General features: G+C 35.4%; 1 protein-coding gene across 14 annotated transcripts in view; it reads right to left on the bottom strand.

Annotated features, from left to right (window-relative positions):
* Nucleotides 1–21,410, bottom strand: part of RFX3 (regulatory factor X3) — a 296,327-nt gene that overhangs the window by 163,045 nt on the left and 111,872 nt on the right. For 9 of the 14 annotated variants that reach the window (XM_037727298.1, XM_037727301.1, XM_037727305.1 and 6 more), the window contains 2 exons: nt 5,820–5,944; nt 4,849–4,902 (listed from right to left, as the gene is read on the bottom strand). In XM_037727298.1, coding sequence (XP_037583226.1) covers nt 4,849–4,902; nt 5,820–5,944 — 179 coding nt within the window. Of the gene's footprint in view, nt 1–4,848; nt 4,903–5,819; nt 5,948–21,410 lie in introns of those variants that run through there. The other 5 variants (XM_017496970.2, XM_037727308.1, XM_037727309.1 and 2 more) reach the window with 2 other exon arrangements.

Raw genomic sequence — 21,410 nt, forward strand, 5'->3', positions numbered from 1 at the left:
GGAAAATGTGGGAAAGTTTAGAACTCCCTAGAAATTTGTTAAATGGCTTTTACCAAAATGCTGACAATAATATGGACAATAAAATCCAGGCTGAGGTGGTCTCAGATGGAGATGAGAAACTTGTTGGGAACTAGAGCAAAGATCACTCTTATTACGTTTTAGCAGAGACTGGCAGCATTTTGCCCCTGCCCTAGAGATTCACAGAACTTCGAACTTGAGAGATGATTTAGGGTATTTGGTGGAAGAAATTTCTAAGCAGCACAGCATTCAAGATGTGACTCTTGGGTGTTGCTAAAAGGATTCAGTTTTAAAAAGGAAACAGAGCATAACCGTTTGGAAAATTTGCAGCCTAACAATGCAATAGAAAAAAAAAATCCCATTTTCTGAGGAGAAAGTCAAGTCAGTTGCAGAAATTTGCATGAGTAATGAGGAGCCAAATGTTAATCACCAAGACATTCTTGGCTGAAAGGGGCCAACACAGAGCTCCAACCACTGTTCCAGAGGGTGCAAGCCTCAAGCTTTGGCAACTTACATGTGGTGTTCAACCTGTGAGTCCACACAAGTCAAGAATTAAGGTTTGGGAACCTATGCCTAGATTTCAGAAAATGTATGAAAACACCTGGATGCCTAGGCAGAAGTTTTCTCATGGAGAAATTCTGCTACGGCAGTGTGAAAGGGAAATGTGGGGTAGGAACCCCCACATAGAGTCCCTACTGGGGCACCACCTAGTGGAGCTGTGATAGGAGGCCACCATCCTCCAGACCCCAGAATGACAGATACACTGACAGCTTGAAATGTGAACCTGGAAAAGCCACAGACACTCAACACCAGTCCGTAGAAGTAGCCAGGAGGGAGGCTGTATGTAGCCTGCGAAGCCACAGTGGCAGAGCTTCCCAATACCATGGGGACCCACCTCCTCGATGTGGGACATGGTGTCAAAGGAGATCATTTTGGAACTTTAAGATTTGACTGCCCCACTGGATTTTGAACTTGTATAGGCCAATAGCCCCTTTGTTTTGGCCAGTTTCTTCCATTTGGAGTGTCTGTATTTACCCAATGCCTGTACCCCCACTGTATTTAGGAAGTAACTAACTTGCTTTTGATTTTACAGGCTCACAGGCAGAAGGGACTTGTATCAGATGAGACTTCAAACTGTGGACTTTTGAGTTAATGCTAAAATAAGACTTTGGGGACTGTTGGGAAGGCATGATTGGTTTTGAAATTTGAGGACATGAGATTTGGGAGGAGGTGGGGCAGAATGATATGGTTTCGCTATGTCCCCACCCAAATCTCATCTTGAATTGTAACTCCCACTGTCATGGGAGGAACCTGGTGGGAGGGAATTGACTAATGGGGGCGGGTCTTTCCCATGCTGTTCTCATGATAGTGAATAAATATCATGAGATCTGATGGTTTTAAAAATGGGAGTTCCCCTGCACAAGCTCTCTCTCTTTACTTGCTGCCATCCATTTAAGATGTGACTTGTTCCTCCTTGCCTTCTGCCATGACTGTGAGGCCTCCCTAGCCACATGGAACTGTAAGTCCATTGAACCCTTTTTCCTGTATACATTACCCAGTCTCAGGTATGTCTTTATTAGCAGCATGAAAATGGACTAATACACTAATCAGTCCAGTATATTAGGTTAGTGCAACAATTAAAGGCAAAAACCAGAATTACTTTTGCATCAACCTATATGTAATAGTAAATGTCTCAAGATTTTAAAACATTAGCTATAAGCTTTCTTTTTATGTCAAAATCGACAAAGCAAAGTTATAATGAAAAGTTGAATCAATAGAAGTAACTACCTTTGACATCAAAATCATGATTTCTATATCCATTATGGGTCAGTAACAAAAGATAGAAGCTTTTAAAGGCATTTTACTAGAGTTTACAAACACAAGATAACAGCAACACATTAACAATTCAAACATTATAGGCATGTCAGAGGAATAAGGAATTATTATAGCACTAATCTTATCAGTTATAGACAATTTACATCCACAGGGACACAGCTGGAATACACTGGGGAGCTTCAAACAACACTATTCTAATAAAGAAAAAAAAGGAATAAGAAAAATAACAACAAAGAAGAAAAACACCCTTCTAAATAAGTCTGGGAGGACAATATAACAAGAGTCTCCAGGCAAATATCACAATAACAAACTGCGTGAAATAAAACACTTTGTTGACAAAAAGAAAATTAGAGTTCTCACCTTCTTAGCTTAGTGTGAAGAAATATAAGGTATCACCTGCCTTGAATGTCCCAGAAGAAAGAGCGAACTTGAGGAACTGAAAAATATGCCTGTTGGGGGTGAGCCATATGGCACAGTACAATGTTTTTTCCAAAGTGTGGTCCAGGTGTACACAAGATTATTTTTTATGAGGTCAAGAATGAAGTGTTGGGGTTGGGGAGTGTGTGTATGTATAATCTTCTATTTATGGCTAACGATACTGATTTTCCACTTCTGGCAGCAATCCAATTTTTTTGTTTTTAATATATGTATTTAATGTAAAATGTGATTCTATTTAAGAAGCAATCAGGCTCTCTCTACCAACCCCTATGCAGTAAGGTGACTGGCCTTCGCTAACTTTAGTAAAATGTTTGGAGGTTTATTCTTTGGTTTAATCTCCGCATTGAGGAATACCACAAGAAAAAAGAGAAAGGTTAAGTAAATTTGTGCAATAAATACCCGACTCTTTCCCCCACTCAGCTCCCAGGCAGCCAAGCATTCGCCCATTAGGCACGAAGTTAGACAAATCTTCTTTAAAAATCTGACCAGCAAAAGAGGAAAAACAAAAATACTAAACATCAGAGGGGTCTTAATTAAAAAGCCTCGTCAGTCAGATAACCCCATTTTGAAGTCAACAAGACTCACTCATGCATTCAAATCAGCGTCTTATACCCACATTTTAAAATATGGATAAACACCCAAAGATTATCAGACATCAGAGAAAAGCTTTTAACATGAAAGACAGAGACAAATTAAAAAACAAAAGAAAACACAACAGGGTACCTTAAGAGAAACAGACTATGTAAAGAGAAAAAATATTCAACAACTTAAAAAAAATTAATATCTTCAGAGAGGAAAAAAAAATTCATGAAATAAAACATGATATTACAAAAGGAACACAGAAGAATTTTTTTTAAGTTCTTGAAATTTTTTTTTTAAAAAAGTGATATCAGAAATTAAAAGTAAGAGAAGGCTGAACAATGAAACTGAAAATAGAACAAAAAAGGTCCAGAGAGTGAAAAAAAAACAAAAAAACAGAGGGGGAGGTAATCATAAATGAACAAACTGAATAAAGTCTCCCAGAAATGAAAAAGCATGGATGTCCAGACTGAAAGGGCCCATCAAGGTTCTAGCACAGTGTTTAAAAACAGGCCCGTGTCAATGCACATCATCATGAGGTTTCAAAAAGCTGGAATTTTAAATACTTTACAAAGTTTCAGATTTAAAAAAATCACATAAACCATATACAAAAGCTCAGAAATCAGAATGATATTTGGCTTGTCCGTGGCAATCCTGCAAACCAGGAGAAACATAATCATTAAATCTAAGAAAAATAAATGAGTTTTACAGGAAAGAAAGGTAATCACTGCTGACTGCAAAGCTGGATTTGAACAGCATTTATATATCATGATAGTATAAGAACTGAATACTGATTTACTAAAATTAAAATATAACTTATAGGTTGAGACATATGAATTATTATTTTTGTACATAAAAGACCACCGATGGTTCAATCTGTCAAGGACATGCGGGACAGGAAGGGTGGATGGGTGGGCGGGTCAGGGTATGTGTGTGTGTGTGTTAGGGTCCAAAAGAAGGGCATGCTAACATAATGCTTAAAACTAAAAATCAAGATGCAGTAAAGTAAGTATACTATCTTTAAATAAATGCAGGTAAATATTGAAATAACACGTTTAAAGAGGTAAATGTAGTTGCCTATGAAGAGTGGTTTGTGGGAGAATGGGGGAGCTTAAAGGCTATTTTTTTAAAATAACCAATCTTGCTGGATTTTTTGACTCCATACACTATTATATACCCTATTAAGACCTGGTGTAAATATTTGATAATATATAAATTCAATAAAAAGAAAACTTTAAAAAGGCAACTGACTGTTATCTTTTTAAAGTTAGTTATAACAATGTCTAATTTTTCTTTACTTGTTTTTTGGATAACATGACATAAGCTATCCCTTTCTCAATTATGTTCAGTCTTAAAACTGGTGATAGCATTAATAATAGCAGAGCCTTTTAAATCACCATTTTGAGGACTCATTTTTAATGGTAAAAAAAAAAAAAANTGCAATAAAATATATTTTTTTAAAAAAAAAAAAAATATATATATATATATATATATATATATATAAAGATAAAAACATACCTAATAAAGTGGGTGCTAAACAAATGAGTACACATGGACATAAAGCTGACAATAATAGATAATTGGGACTCCAAAAGGAGGGAGAGTGGGATAGGGACAAGTATTGAAAAATTACCTATTGGGTACAATGTTCTCTATTTGGGTAACTGGTACCCTAGAAGCCCAATCCCCACCATTATGCAATTTATCCATAAAGCAAACCTGCGCATGTACCCTTTGGACCTATAATTTTTAAAAAAACAGAAAATACGTTTAAAAGAAAAAAGAAGAAACATAAGCAATAGATTGAAACATGTAACACTGTTTTTGTAGATCAAAACTATATATAGTTCAATCTAATAAACTGGGAGCTTGAGGGATGAGAAAGATGTGTATGCATATATGGGAGAGTTTGCTAAGATTTTTAAAAAATGTTTAAAAAATAAACACAAAATGATTATTTCAGATGTCTTTACTTACCCCAAAAGAAAAAGACAATTCCAGCACATCCGCTGCCCAACCCAATTCTATATCCTGTAAAGAATATAACCTTGTGTCTATCATTTATAAAAACCTCCTTCATCATTTAAAACCCATCTACATCCTTCATAACCCATCTATATCCTTCTCCCTAACCACTTACTTATCATTGTAAGAGCAACGTTTGCTAAAAAGTCTCCTTAATACTAAGAAATTATAGGCAGACCTTGAGTCTCAAGATGTTATATGACATATGATCTTTCTGACTTATATTCTCACCACTCTTTAGAAGAAATGACAGGCCAGTATGTTCACAATCCACATACATTGACAGCATTATTTTGTCAGTATCTTTCCAAAATGAGCCAACTGCCCTGCGTATGAATGAGACCTGTAGTAAATAAACATCTGATGATGATTTTTAAAAGACATGAGTCAGATCTCCAGACCTTTAATATTATTCTATTTTCATTAAACAGTATTTATCAGCCACCTAGTGTCCAAGGCACTTTCTAAAATACCACAAAGGCAAAATCCCTGCCTGGAAGGTACATGCATCCTATTAAGTACTACTGTGAGCCCATTAAATAAAGTATAATATTGCTGGCATTTCATAATGAAAGAAATAGAAAGTTGTGATATACAACGGGGAGAGGAGAAGAGGAGAAAACCTTGGGTGGTCATGCTAGAAAAAATAACTCGCTCTAGGAGTCAAGAGAGACTTTTTGAGAATACATGTTATAACTTGAGTATTCATTTTTGTATCCCTATAGCCCAGCACAGAAAAAACGTGGCAAATCTCAGAAATGCTCAAAAAACATTTGCTATATTAACCTAAAGACTGAACTGTGCCTATCATAGCACCCAATGAGGCAAGAAAGTAAACTCCAAATAATCTCTGGATACAGGTATGTTGGACGGCCAACATAATGAAAGTAACAGCATCTTTTCTAAGAGCAGCAGCTCCTTACCTGTTGTTGTACTGGTACTTGCTGTACCACCTGCGTAGGCACTGCTGCTTGACTAGCCACAGATGTTTGTAAAGTCACTGTTGAACCTGTGTCTGATCCAGTCTCTGATGTCTGCATGATGGTCTCTGAAATGGATTAAAATGAAATTAAAGTTTAATAGCTACTCCTGCATGACTAGTTTCCTTACAATTGTTCTTAATATCCTTTGCTGAAACTAACTTTCAATTCTCATAATATAATCTCTTATTCCAACATACTACCATGACAGTCCTGCATGTTTATAGTCATTTTGACCACTTGATAAACACAGAAAATTGCTAATCCACATTCTTTAAAAAGAATTCGCATTTGCACCTTTTATCCTGAGACTATCTAGGTAAAATTTCATTGAAAGCTACCTTCTATCTCATCTGTTATAAATTGTTTAAATCCCTTTATAAACTATCATCCAAAATTATGTCAAAATGCTCTTAATTTCAACACAAACCCTACCTCGATGTAAATGTCATAACTTCTACTTTCAAGACACTTTTGTAGGCTATTAGGATGCCACCAGAGTATACTTTAGAGTAAATCATTTCTAAGGTCCTTTCCAACTTTAAAACTTACTATTTGGTAATCAAAAACAAAGTATATCTAAAAGCTAACTGATACACCCTAAACTTAGCCAAAGTCTCAAGTTCACTAATTTTGTGTACAGTATAATATGGTACTAAAATCAAAATTCAATTATAGTCTTATACAAAGCCACAAATCAATAATATTTAATATTATTGAAAGATGGGGAGATCACTATCATGTAAATGAGATTTGTAAACAAAGACATGNATAGTCTTATACAAAGCCACAAATCAATAATATTTAATATTATTGAAAGATGGGGAGATCACTATCATGTAAATGAGATTTGTAAACAAAGACATCAACATGCCACGTTTCTCAGTTTCGCCTGACCTACTAATATAGGAATAAATTTTGCATTGTTTACTCTAACAAGTATGCTTTCTCAGGCTTCCTGGCCTTGACATCCCCTTTTACTACTTATGCATTCAACAAAATAAATATGAATTTCCTTGCTATTGAGCAAAGACCAGATTTCTAATTTTCTTTCCTGGGGAAAGGAGCAAGAGAAATAGTGTTTAACTAGTAGCATAAGAAAAATACTGCATCATGGTTTAAATCTATACAAAATATAGTGAACATTAATTTTCCCAAAGAAATTTTTGAAAGAGTATTCAGTTTTTCAAGGAGAAAATTAACCCCTCTTGGCATCTTTTGTCACAGCATGACTTCTAATTTTTTCTCCAAAACCTTCAATTATATTCAATTTCAAAAACGGACCTCTGAAGACAACACATCTATTCTTCTTATTTTAAAAACGGGGAAACTAAATCCCAGAGAAAAGAGACTTGTTCAAGGTGACAGGACTATACTTGGGACTGGGCTTTTTCACTCGAAATCTATGCTTAATTTTCTTTCTAGACTTTGACACTGGCATCTTTTTAGGTGATTATTTTCTCATTCTTTTGTTAAACCCTAAAGCAGTACAATAAACCTTGTAAATACAAAAGGTAGTAACAAATAACAGTAACAATTAGCATTGATTGTTTGACATATACTAACGATTCTTTTAAATGCTTGATACATTCATTAATTTAAAAATTAATCCATGTAACAGCCCAATTCAGTTGGTATGACTATAATCTGCATTTATAGATGAAGAACCTTAGGCACAAAAAGCAAAGGTGGCTAGGGGTTTACAAAACAAAAGGAAAGTGATAAAGACAGTGGCTAATACCCCTGGATGGGTTAGCTAATGCTCAGCTCCAGCATATCGTCAGTATGTGAGAAACTTCCATTTTCCAAAAGAAGCTGAAAATCCAGATTTTTATGTGAAATCTCACCAACAATGGGTCATTTATTTAAATGTAGTACTGATCAAACACACACAGATACACACACACACACACACACACCCTTTGAACTAGCATTAAGATCACAGAAATGACCAAAAATGTTTAAGAATGTCAGTACTTTTTACTACACAAAATACTTGCCTAATAAGCATTACTGGAAGACCAATAGTTCTCAAAATTTGGGGAGAGAATACACACGTTAAGAACCCAATCTGTGCCTCTTCCTTTTTCTTCTATCTTAGATAGTGGGGGGAAAAATGCCCTTTTTTAAAAAGAAAGCAAAAGCCAGGGTCCTTTGATTTAGTATATATTTATATGCCATTTGTGCTATCAGAGGAACTATTAGTAAGAGTGAAGCAATGCTTTTCTGCAAAGAATAAGGAAAGAACCAGACATTAGATATCATCTTCTGTGAGGTTTTTTTCAGCCTCTCTTGCCAACTCCAAGATGGCTGGTGGCCTCTGTCAAGTTTAGGGTGCAGATGAGGAAGACAGCATTGCCAGTTATAGCTTCTCCTTTAAGCTGCTCAATTAAGAGTAGAAGAGTTTCTTACAATCGTGTCACTCGCACTAAATCTGCCTCCTATTTCTCCCAGAGCTGGTTGGGAACGTTCCAGAGGCTAACTTGTTTGTGCATACACTGTATTGCAGACTAGTCTACATACTCTTTTGGCATATGACCCATACTTTGACATCTACTGTTTTAGATTAAAGACACCAAAGAACATAAAGAAAACAGTTCTCTTTAAAAATTAAACCTACCTTTAAAGTTATTCTTAACAACTCTCAATAAGTCACCTGGAAGAGTGTATCAGAAGAAAAAGGCATAGATTTGGAAACTGGCTTTCTATGGAATATATTCGACTCCCAGCTCAGGTTTTGTTTGACTCAGAGTAATTATAAAATTCTTCATTGCTAACATTAAAAAATCAGAAAACTTTGTATTAAAAAACAAATTTCCAGGCCGTGTGTGGTACGTCATGCCTGTAATCCCAACACTTTGGGAGACCAAGGTGGGTGAATTACCTGAGGTCAGGAGTTCGAGACCAGTGTGGCCAACATGGTGAAACCCTTACTCTACTAAAAAACAACAACAACAAAAACTAGCTGGGCATGCTAGTGGGCACCTGTAATTCCAGCTACTAGGGAGGGTGAGACAGGAGAATCGCTTGAACCTGGGAGGCAGAGGTTGCAGTGAGCTGAAATCGCCCACTGTACTTCAGCCTGGGCAACTACAGCAAAACTCTGGCTCAAAACAAAACAAATCTCCCCCCAAAAAATTTTCCAGAATTTCTTAAAACATATAAAAAATTTAAAAAGGTAAGCACATATTATGTGTTCTACAGGCAAATTATTTAAATGGCTATACTCTATTCAATTGCCTGGCCTCTACAGGCATTTGAGTTTGTGACTCTTTTGAGGTTAACCAGAAACCTATTTCTATAAATAAAGGTTGAAAGTAAAAATTTGCTTTTTGGGTTTAAAACAATATTGATAACATTTATACTAATTTTACACAGGAAAGTAGTACCCAAGCTTAGACCATTTTACTGCTAGAAATGTATCACTAGATTAAAACTGTAATTTTACTCATTTTAAAGATGAGTTAACTGAGGCCCAGAAATGTTACATCACTTACCCAAGGCCATATAGACGCTGCACAAAGAGAAGTAAAGACAGTAAAGAAAAGCAAACTGATGAATTTTTAGAATGAGATAGGAAAAAAGAAAAAGATGTCAACTATTTAATAGGAGGAATCTTTATGGAATAGAGTAGGGGAAATAAGATAGGTAAAAAACAATGGTTATAAAACATAAAACCAGAGAGTCATGGAGAACTTTCCACCTAGCCTCTGGCTCTATCTACAAACCATATTCAAACTATTACATAAAGCCCAGTCCTGCACAATGAGTATAACACCAAGTATCAACCAAGTCCTAGTGTATTTTCTGTTGGTCCCCAAATTACTGCTCATAGGTCTGATCTACTTGGCTCCTGGACTATAGGGTTGATAAAAACTTAGCCTCTCTTTTGTGCCTCCATTTTCCTTCATAGAAACAATCTCATTTTACTCTTATTTCACTATCTTTGGCCTTGAGAAGGAGGCTCTCTTTGTCAACCTTTATGATATTAGAGGGTATCAATCACATCTCTTCCACAGATCGACTGATAAGATCATAATTGGGCCTCTCGTTTAATAAAGTCCTTTCTGGTGCCAGGCACTAGATTAAGTGCTTTAAATACATTTTCTAGTTCAATCTTCAGAAGAGCTCCTAATGGATGGTTATCCCCATTTAACAAATAAAGAAACAGAAGCACAAAGGAATTAAATAACTTGCCCAGAGCCATACAACTAGTAAGAGAGAAAGCCTGAATTCACTTAATGTCTGTCTGACTCTAAAGTGCGTGATGTCAACCGCTATATAGACTGCTTTGCAATATCACGACAATAGGGCTTCGAATGAAAAGCTAGAAACTGTTGGTCTGGACAGCAGTCTTTGAGGTTCTAAATCCATATTATATGGCCTATACTTCCAATAATAATAGAAGATATGCCCTCTCTCTGACACCAAAGTTAGGAAGTATTTCTTCTCTTTCAACTGAGGCCATAAAACCCAATTAGTATGTATTTTTCCAGAGGCATTTTTACTGATTAATTCTGAAGACCTGATAAAACAGTAGATCAATTAGAATGTTAAAGCACATTTGAGGAGTACAACCCTCCTACCAAATTTTGCTAAACAGAGCATTTAAGACAACTGACACATTCATAGTATTCTGGTAGCCTTCCAACATTTCTGCAAAGTAAGGATTGTCACATGAGAGAGGTGTCCTAGCATGTTCCATTTTAGTTTTTGCTTTACTCCCAGCATAATAGCTTATGAGTACATTTGAGGTGTTCCCATTCATCAGGCAGTGGTTTCTGGTGTTGTGTTTTGTTTATGTTTGGGAGTAATTTGGTTAGTTTAGTTCCTTCACAGCCTCCTTTCAAGTGATATTTATTTATCAGTCACAAATGCCTTCACATTACCCCATTCTGATAAGCTAAATAAACCCCTGCAGTTTGTCAATGATGTCGCCCATATGTAAATGAGTTGTATATTCTTACAGGAGAGACATGCACAATTTCAGTCTAGTCATCCTCGCCTAATGTGGCTGTCAGGTGTGTCATGAGCAACAGATGCTTGTTTGACAAAGGACCTTTTTATTCTGGCTAATTAAGCAGTGGGACACACCCGCCTGTTAATGGTTCTGCTTTGTACAGCCAGCTCTGGCCGAATCATGCGAATCTCCAGCTAAATAGGCCACATTTTGAAAGAAGGCTAATTAACCCCTAGGAGAAGGAAAAGATATTGCAAAAACCCAGCTGCTGAATGGAACAAGATTAGCATTTCTTCAACCTGATCGGTAAAACCTAGGCAAAGCAAATGTGTTTGGAACAAACATGCATTATCGTAAGTTTTAAGGCATTCAAATGTTCTTTGTGGAACTTCCTGAAGATTATTTAATACACTCAAATTCACAGTTGGATTCCTTTTATCACTCACAATGTACATGCCAGATTAAATGGATTAATAGTCTGACCTAATCAATTACTTATCAAACAGAACTATATTATTGGGCTAGCTTAAAAATAGGTAGTATCCACCAAATTTTTATTGGGGTCTTTCATCCTGAAATAATTTGCTCTCATAAAGAGCAACTCGACTGCAAAGTTTGGTTCCACTATGCTTACTGTATTGTTTTTAATACTGAGGAATGTAACAGGTTTTAATTCAGTCTAGAAAACAAAGACCTGTAATTTAATTTTCAAGCACAACAGAGAATTTCCTTCCTTTTTCCTTAGCATAGAAAGACAAAAGATTCTAGTACCAATTCCTACTTGAACCAAATTAACCAATATTATTACGATAGTTACTTAATGGGTATAGTAAAAATAAATGACATCTAAAATGTGGCCATATTCAAGAATAACTTATTTACAAGAGTATTAGAAACCTGGTTCAACATAAGATCATAGAAATGCCATTTACAGAAAAAATAAATGTTTTGCAGTTGAAAATTACTATTTTTAAAATATGGAACAAGGAGTTTAACACTGGTGTGTTGGTGTGCTTTTACATAAAGACTCAAAATTATTGTAATTGAAGTTTTACAGCATAACACTTTTATTACTAATGCTCTGATTCAGCATTCCTAAATAAATGTTGGAAAATAATTGTAGCACATATAGTGCCTATAGCAATTAAGATTTCTATTAAAATTAAGACAACTAAAATGAGCACTGCTTTTGGGGAGGAAATTACTGATATTTAACATAAATTTAGTATAAAATATACACAATTCTGAATACTTTGGAGTAGATAATAAACAATATTAAGATTAACAACAGCAACAAAAAAAACCTTAAGGACATGGGCAACTTCAAGGAAGATAATGTACAATGACAGAGCATAGTAGAAATTATCAATGCATATATACATATTATATACATAAGTAGTCATGTACTAAATTGAATGTGTTGAAACTCTGGCAAAAAATATATTGAGCTGATTACTTTATCCACAAATATAAGACACTTGGCTTTCTTCCACCTTCACCCAGGACAAATGAAAAAACTAGTTAAGCTACAAACTGTAGTCGAACACCAACCCTTCTTTATTTAAAACACATCTTTTTGAAACATTTATTCATTGTAAAACATAGGACTTTATCAAATCAATAAATCAAGTAAATGAGGAATGCAAAAAGAAAATTCATGATTTTCTGTATTATAAAAGTACCACCTCTCTTTTTAGGTTTGATGTTGTAATCCTCACGACTGTGTACAATAAATCTTTGTACTAAATTGACCTGTAGAAAAATGATGGAATGATGATAGTGTAGACTGTTCAGCAGTCATCTTCCTGTGATAACTGATGACAGTGATTAATGCTGAAGATGATTAATCAGCACACTGGTAACATATACAGGTTGCCTGGGTAACTTTTTTCACTTTTCAAAGATTTCCCCTTAACTAATTCTTTCCTTGACTCAGAATAGATTATGAAAAACAATTACTTAAAGGAAAAAATTTAATTACTGTAATTTTTATCTTATAGGACTAATTACCAAAAACTAAAATAAAACAATCCCCTTAACACTGAAGCCAAACTGCTGAAAAGACATACAGAACAGAAGCAAAGGGAAGGCAAAGATTAGCTTAAAAGGCAGCATTATTTACACAGCCACAAAATAAATGAGCAGGCAGTACTGCACCAGAGTTTCACCAGTTTCCTTAGGATTTTATAGGGAGTGACAGCCAGAACAGAAATTCTTAATTTTCTTCACATCAGAAAAGACTCCAATGACACTGTTCCTCTTAGATTATCTTGCCTACACAATAATTTTTTTTCTCTCATCTCTTTTTCTTTTTATAAAAGTGCAGAATAGAGTCTTTTGCAGTTCCTAACCATTCTAATGACAGGCTCAAAGAGATCAACACATCTAAAAGGAGAAAATAATACTTTATAATAACACTGCAAATAATGGAAATAATATACCCCATTTTAAATGTACACTATCTTAAAGAACTGAATTCTCATTACTGCCATTGTCTGGCAAATGTAGTGAACATGGGTGTAAGTGGACCTCAAAAAAACTTCTATATATTCATATACACATAAATTCTGAAAACACTTGCTGGAAAACATAATGCTATTAAATTTTTACATTGACTTTCATTATAATAAAGTATATGTATATACACTTGGAATAAAGAATTGGCCAAAGGATAAAAATGAAAATAGATTAAAGTCTATAGCCAATTCTGTAAATTCAGATACTTAACAGAAAAATTATTTCTCTGTAAAAACCAGTAAAATCTGAAATAAGTCTACTATACTGAATTAAAAACAGTTCTACTAGTACTTATCTATGGGAACTGGTGATGCACTCCATATATGGCTGTCCTTCCAATTCAATATAAAGCATTTTTTTGCCTCCAGAAACACTAATTCCTTTAAAACCTCCTTACTGTATAGGTATATTGTCTAAAGCTGGTTATCCTAGGCTACCTCATAAATCTTTAGTTAATAGCCTTAACTGGGTTTATTACAATGCTCAAAATCCACTGTAAATTCTTTATAAAAATATAGTTGTCATTACACAATATTTTAGGTAAGTGTGAATTTTCATATGTAAGTTTCATTTTCCCCTCTCTCATTATACTTTGGTGGTCTTCCATCGAGAATTAAAATGGGGAAAATACTCTTCTTTTATCCTTGATAATACCTTAATTATAATATAATCACTTCTTTCATCACCAAACTTGTTCAGAAAAGTTATCTACAGTCACTGTCTTCATTTCTCCCCATTCTACTCAACTCCTAACACCATGTTAGTTTCGGCCACATCCTTCCAAGAGAAGATCATCTTTTCCAAAGTCACTAAGGAACAATCTCTTAGTCTGCAAATTCTATGACTTTTTCTTATTTTTCACACTCATTGTACTATCAAATTATACTTGAAATTAATGACAATCTCTTTTACTGAAAAGTTCTTCCTTCTTGCCTTTCAAGACATTCAATTTTTCTGATTTTCTTCCTACCTGTCTGGCCAGTCTTTCTGTTTTCCTCAGAAGTTTAATTTCCTCCCTTTGAACAGGAAAAAAAAAAAAGAGTTGAGCTGGGGTATTCCTTCTGCTCTCTCAACAGTCTGTTTTAAAGAGATTAGCCACTACTAACTATTATCTGTATGTGAATAATTTCCAAATCTGTAGCTCTAGTCAATACCCTTCCTTCTACTGAGCTACAGTTCTAGTTTTTAACAACCTATTGAATCTTTTTAAATAGCCTATCATCATTACAAGTCCAAATGGTCACATGAAATCATCAAAAGTCAATTTAGATTTTCATCCTTTCTATTAAACTTTCTGCCACTAACTGCTGTTACATGCTTTGGGGGATACACAGTCTGCCCTCAATGAGTTCAGATTCTATTGAGGGCGTAAGAGAAAAGTGGTAATCTTGGGATCCAGTCATTTTGGCATCCTTTTTTTTTCAATGAGGCCTAAAAGTAAGAGCCAGACTTCTTTCTCTCTCATCTCCAAATTTAATAAATTATTGTGTCTGCTTCCTAATTACATTTCAAATTATACCCATATCTACATCTTGCCACACAGATCCCTAGAGTTCAAGCCACTCCTTACAGCAGGTCCTCAGTGCCCTCAGGATAAACTGCAAACCTTTACCTAACAAGGCTTAGGAGGCTCTTCAGAATATAACTCCTGCCTACTGTCTTCTCAAGAGTATATACAGTCCAGCCTATGGAACTACCCACAGTTCTCCAACCCCGGGGCATTTGATTTTTTTGTCTTGCTTCATTTTTGTTTTTCTTGAGACAGGGCCTTACTCTGTCACCCAGGCTGTAGTGCAGTGGCACAAACGTGGCTCACTCTGCAGCCTCGACCTCCCAGGCCCTGGTGATCCTCCCATCTCAGCCTCCTGAGTGGCTGGGACCACATGCTCATACCACCATGCTCGGCGGCTAATTTTTTGGATATTTTTGTAGAGACAGGGCTTCACAATGTTGCCTACCCTAGTCTCAAACTGGTGGACTCAAGTGATCCACCTGCCTCAGCCTCCCAAAATGCTGGGATTACAGGAGTGAGCCACCAAGCCCAGTCAACTCTGGGGACATATGAACAGGCAGTTTCTTCTGCTTGAAACAATTTTTCCTTCTTACCTTCTCTCATCTTCACTTGTCTTTCAGGTTCGGGAGAAAGCCTACTCTCCCCTGATAGCTTCCCAAACAACTACCACTTTTCCACCTTGCTCCTAACAAGTCCAAATCTGGTGTCCTCATGGTATTCCTATAGCATGCTATCTTTACCCAGTTACACAGCAATTATCACATCTACAGTGTAACTGTTTCTCCAACAAGACTGTAAGTTCCATGAACAAATGGACTATACTTAGCTTTTCACCTACATGTGTAGCCACAGTGCCCAATATATACATAGAATCTTTGAGTTGTTGAATGAACAATCTCTAAAGAAGATGAGTTTAAGACCCTATTGGAACATTACTATTAGAATATGCTGTATCGGAGGCATGCTCTAAATAATTTTTTAAAATTCTACATAAACATAATTGTATATTACAGTCATTTTAAATCAAGTTATTGTTTTTTCTTAATTTTCTAATGTGACTTCATGTTTAATTTCTATTACAATGGAATTTTATAACATCTCCCATATTCAAAGAATTAAAAGACTCAAAAGATTTTGTGTATATTTTTTTAAATAAAGAAACAAGATAAGGATTAAAAGTAAACACAAATGAAGTCTTCAGCTATTGCTCTGGACCTTCTGACATATCATTTACTGTGTTTTAATAAGTACACCTGATTCACTGAATTGTGGAATCAGATCCAATGCTCTAATCATGTCATCTTAGAATAAGTGGCCTGGTATGCTTCCTTTGTTTTTGTGAGACAGAAGAACTCAGAGATCTTTAATTTTCATAGCTGAAATGCTAAGAATAAGTAATTAGCCTAATAGTAATTGTTCTGACTTCATCATTAATTAACTGCTTGAAATTTATTTGAGCTTGGTAACATTCAACTGATATTCTTCTATGTTCTCTTAATAATCATTGAAACTTTCTACCAAAAGAAAAGGTATTCTAAGAAGCCTCTAGTTACTAATTAGTTAACACATTTATGTAAGGACTTTACATACATTATTTCATCTGTACAGAAATCCTGATGTAGGTACTATTATTATCCCATTTATTATGGATTAAGAAATTGAGTTAGAATTTAAATAATTCTATCAGCACCAAGGTCATATAACTTCATATAACTAGAAATGGACAGAGTGAGAACGTGAATATGCTATACCACCTTCTAAGACAAGGAGCAACATTTTGTTTCATTCTTTTTTTTAACCTAGCCCTATGCAGTATTAGGCTAATAATATGACAACAATTTACATGTTTAACACACCAACTATTATGTAGTCCTGTCTAGAGTATTTTCTATGTTTGAATTCTCCTATATTATGGGACTTATATTCCCATAATATTTTTTAATCCAGTCAATAGTTTTCCATGATAGCTAATCCCCTAAAAAAATCTTAATTTCCAGCAATGCAGAGGACCTGACAAGATGACTGTCTATTCTGTAGATCTCAGCTAAGACTAATAAAAATAACTGAACCATGGAATACAGTTTCTATACTACCTCTGCTGAAGCATCAATACAGATAGGCTTGTTGGAATTTGAATTAGCGTTCAGAAAATGTTAAAAATCAATGTGCCACAGTGCAATATCTTTACTTTCTGAAATCTCAGAGTTGAGATCTCAGGTACATACTATCAAGCCTACTTCTTTTTTTCTTTTCCTTTCTTTCCTTCTTTCTTTTTCTATCTTTCTTTCTTTCATTTTTAAAGTGCTGGTCACAGCCCTTTAGTATTGATTTTGCATAGGCCCACAGTTTTAAAAACATTGATATAGATGATCTAATTATATTTATTTATTTATATTATACTTCAAGTTCTGGGGTACATATGCAGTATGTGCAGGTTTGTTATATAGGTATACATGTGCCATGGTGGTTTGCTGCACCCATCAACCCATCATCTACATTAGGTATATACTAATGCTACCCCTTCCCTAGCCCCCTACCCCCTGACAGGCCCCAGTGGGTGATGTTCCCCTCCCTGTGCCCATGTATTCTCATTGCTCAACTCCCACTAATGAGTGAGAACATGTGGTGTTTGGTTTTCTGTTCCTGTGTTAGTTTTCTGAGAATGATGGTTTTCAGCTTCACTCATGTCCCTGCAAAGGACGTGAACCCATCCTTTTTTATGGCTGTATAGTATTTCATGATGTGTATGTGCCACCATCAAGCCTACTTCTAAAAAAGTAGAAATGACTGCCTGCAGCTTTTCAAGAAGCCAAAAGAAGGAGCAATCTCAACTAGTTCATTCACCAACAGATGGGTTTCAGTGGGTCTCTGGCACAGATGCCAGGGGTTGTTGCTCCCTGACCTTTACATTTGATCACAAATTGCATTCAGCAATGGCAAGAGAACAATATTTAACTGTTTCCTAATGGCATAGTAATCAAGGGCAATAATTGAGAAGCAGACAGAACTTTAAGGAAGGCTGTAAACCAAAGATACTCTTCGGGGTAATTAAGCCTCATAGCAATGCCATAGGTAATCCTGCAGTACAACTAACATCTCTATTCTAGCTTGAGCACAGGGCCACTCTTCCTTGATACATGCCAAGTAATTCATCATATACCCTTATCTTTTCATTTTGTTGCTTTAGTCAAATACTCACATAGAACACATTTTGCTAAAAAGGTCGGACAAGCACAGGGAAGTAGAAAGCAATTTTTCAAGTCTCACCCAGATCTTTTTATTGTTATTACTTCACTGTTTCAAAAGGTCTGTGCTGTAGGACATATCTCTGTCTATGTGTCTCTGTGTCTGTCTCTCTTTCCCTTTTCCTGTCACACACACACACACACACACACACTCACACACAAACAGGTCTTTGGTATCAAAAGTTAAGTTGGCCACACAGTACATCACACATGCACATGCAAATAAACACAGAGGGAGAAGACCTTCCAAATGGCTCCGACTTGGCTTATAGGGTGTGATTGAGGAAAAAGTATCCTAACTCAAAACACAGTAGTAGTCTTCCATTACTGCTTCTTTTTCCCCAGTCCTGGCAGAGATGGTGATGGGGTATGATAAAAGTAGGTCTACTTTGCCAAAAATAAACTTATTTTGCCAAATGGTCAATTTGACAAATTGCCCATTCACTCAAAGCTTGTTTCTTTTAACCATTTATATTGTTAATACCTATTTGTACTGAATAAAATAGTTTCAAAGAATCTTTGAAGAATTCTTTGATATTTAAATTGATGAGTTAAAGTTTTTAATTTTTCTGAAATATTGTTATAATCCAGTACTGTGACCTACCCATGTTATATTCTGTAATTTTGCTATTTTCTGGGCTAACAACTTGTGGGGATCAGAATATGCTTATTTTAAAGCGAAGGATTATGAATGTTTTGAATACCAAAAACTGTGTAAAGGATAGCATAGAAGATTTCTTTCTTTTAACACATTTTCTATCTACTGAAATACATTCTATACTTCCATTAATTCACATACTTGTTAACCAGTTGGATTGGATGAATGTGTTGCTTCTGTGTTAAGTAACTAAAAGGCATTTAGTATTTGAAATATCAATGATAAAACTGGCATTCAGCTGAGTTAGACTGATAAATAATTCTACTGTAAAATATCACAGTTGAAATTGCAAAGGAAAAATTAAAATCAAATTAAAACTTAATAATTACTTCCCACTAAAAATTTCAAAAACTTTTGCAGCTATTCTATGCAGCATGATTTGTGATAAACTTTGTATGTAGTTAACAAAAACACATTTCAGGTAGTTGATAATTTAGAAAACTGGTCATTACATAAAATGATAAATCAGAGTCTATGGTAAATTTACCAAAATGGCCATTCAGTGAATTTATGTTTCAGCAAACTGATTTTAAAAGAACTATTCAGTGAATTGATCATCCAATAAATTTTCTTTTTTTTCTTCTTATTTTCTTCACATCTCCTTGAATTTAGTTTTCTTTTGGTGATGGAGTAATTGGTTTTCAGGTAATTGGCCTGCTTTCCAAAATCACAGCCCTTTAAAGCTTAAAAGTATTCAGACCATCCAGTGTAGACTCCCATTTCACAGAGAATCTGAGACAAATCAACCAAATGTATTCATTAGTATTAGCATTAGAACTCAAGGCTCCCAAATCCCAGTCAAAAGCTCTTTCTAACAGACTATGGTTAATAAGAGAAGAAGGAAGGCACTCAGAAGTAGGAAGGCCTTACAGACACGCAAAGTGCTTACTACACAATGAAAGAAATATTTGTATAACATGGAGAATGTAATCTTAAGAGCTTCTCTTTGTCATTTCCAAGTTTATTTCTCACATAAATGAATAAGGCTCTGTTTCAGGGTGTTTAACAAGATTTCAAGTGAGGAAAACTCGTGTGTGTGTGTGTGTGTGTGTGTGTGTGTGTGTGTGTGTGTGTGTCTATCAACTAAAATGGCTCACGGGATTTTATATTCTACAGAAATTCTGAACCATCTTGCCAATTTGTTTTTCTCCATCTATCAAGATACTTTACATGGAGTATCTTGGTGTTCCATGCTCAGTATTTTATTATTATACAGAGTTTCTGAGTGTTTTAGACTCAGAATTTTATTATTACATCATCTCTGGATGTCACTTATAATACACAAACTGACTCTATTTACACTGAAATAAAGAAACCAAAAAGAATAATTTCTAGTTTTCCTGGATGGGGGAAAAAGCAAAATTCAACACAACAGTAATTGCAACTAAAATAAACAGGGAACACATTCTGAATTTTCACTTGCAGCAAATAAGTGTAATTTTGGGGTGTGAGATGGAAACCTTTTCAATGTAATGGTTTGTGTAACAGCTTTTACAAGGTGCACTTTTCACTGTCAAACAGCATGAAATGCTCATAAGGGAAATCTGTTTTAGATGGCAGGTTTACAAGCTTTCCACAACAAGTACTATTTATCCACGTTAAAATGTTTTGCAATTACCTCTTTACATATTATGTTCATGAATTCTTTTAAAAAGATTTAAAAACTGTTTTGTACAAATATAACTCTGAAATCAACCATACTGCTTTATTCCCTTAATCATCTGATGCATACTATTGGTTTTTACTAGCTAATAAGTTGTCCATGCCTAATTTACATAAAAGTAGTATTTCTATAACATGATATTAAAGCAAGCACCTCCCAATATAACCGACTCAAAAATTATACTTCCTATGTAGCCTTTCTTATGAAGGTAATATAAATGATATTCTTGTTGTGCCATAACAGTTAGCTAATATTTATAGTCTATATTCAAAATCACATACAAATATGAGCTGATTACTTCTCATGGTCCATGGAACCACTTTTCTCACAAACCAAATTTATAAGGATGGTGTTTTCTAAAGAGAACTGAAAGGTTACTTACATATGAAAACTCCATTCTCTTTCCTTATAAAGTTTACTCAATATTGAAAAAAAATAAATTCTTTTTCAATTAAGACAGCAATAGAAATTTCTTAAATGTAGGACAGTGAATCAATCCATCTTCCTCTCTCCCTCTTTCCCTCTTTCTCTCTTGGTCCCTTCTCTCCTCCTTTTTTTCTTTTTTGAGACAGGGTCTCGCTCTGTTGCAAAGGGTGAAGTGCAGTGGAACAATCTCGGCTCACTGCAACCTCCACCTCCCAGGTTCAAGCAATTTTCCCAAGTAGCTAGGATTACAGGCACCCACCACCAGCCTGGCTGATTTTTGCATTGTTAGTGGAGATGAAGTTTCAGCCTGGTGCAGCCTCTGCCTCCTGAGTTCAAGTGATCCTTCCACCTTGGCTTCCTGAGTAGCTGAGATTACAGGCATGTGACACCACACCCAGCTAATTTTTGTATTTTTAGTAGAGAGGAGGTTTCGCTACGTTGGCCAGGCTGGTCTTGAACTCCAGACCTAAAGTGATCTGCCTGCCTTGGCCTCCCGAAGTACTGGGATTACAGGCATGAGCTACCACACTGGCCTCTTGTTCCTTTCTCTAT

The sequence above is a fragment of the Cebus imitator genome, unplaced genomic scaffold (assembly GCF_001604975.1).
Source record: "Cebus imitator isolate Cc_AM_T3 unplaced genomic scaffold, Cebus_imitator-1.0 Scaffold227, whole genome shotgun sequence".
Taxonomy (NCBI): Eukaryota; Metazoa; Chordata; class Mammalia; order Primates; family Cebidae; genus Cebus; species Cebus imitator.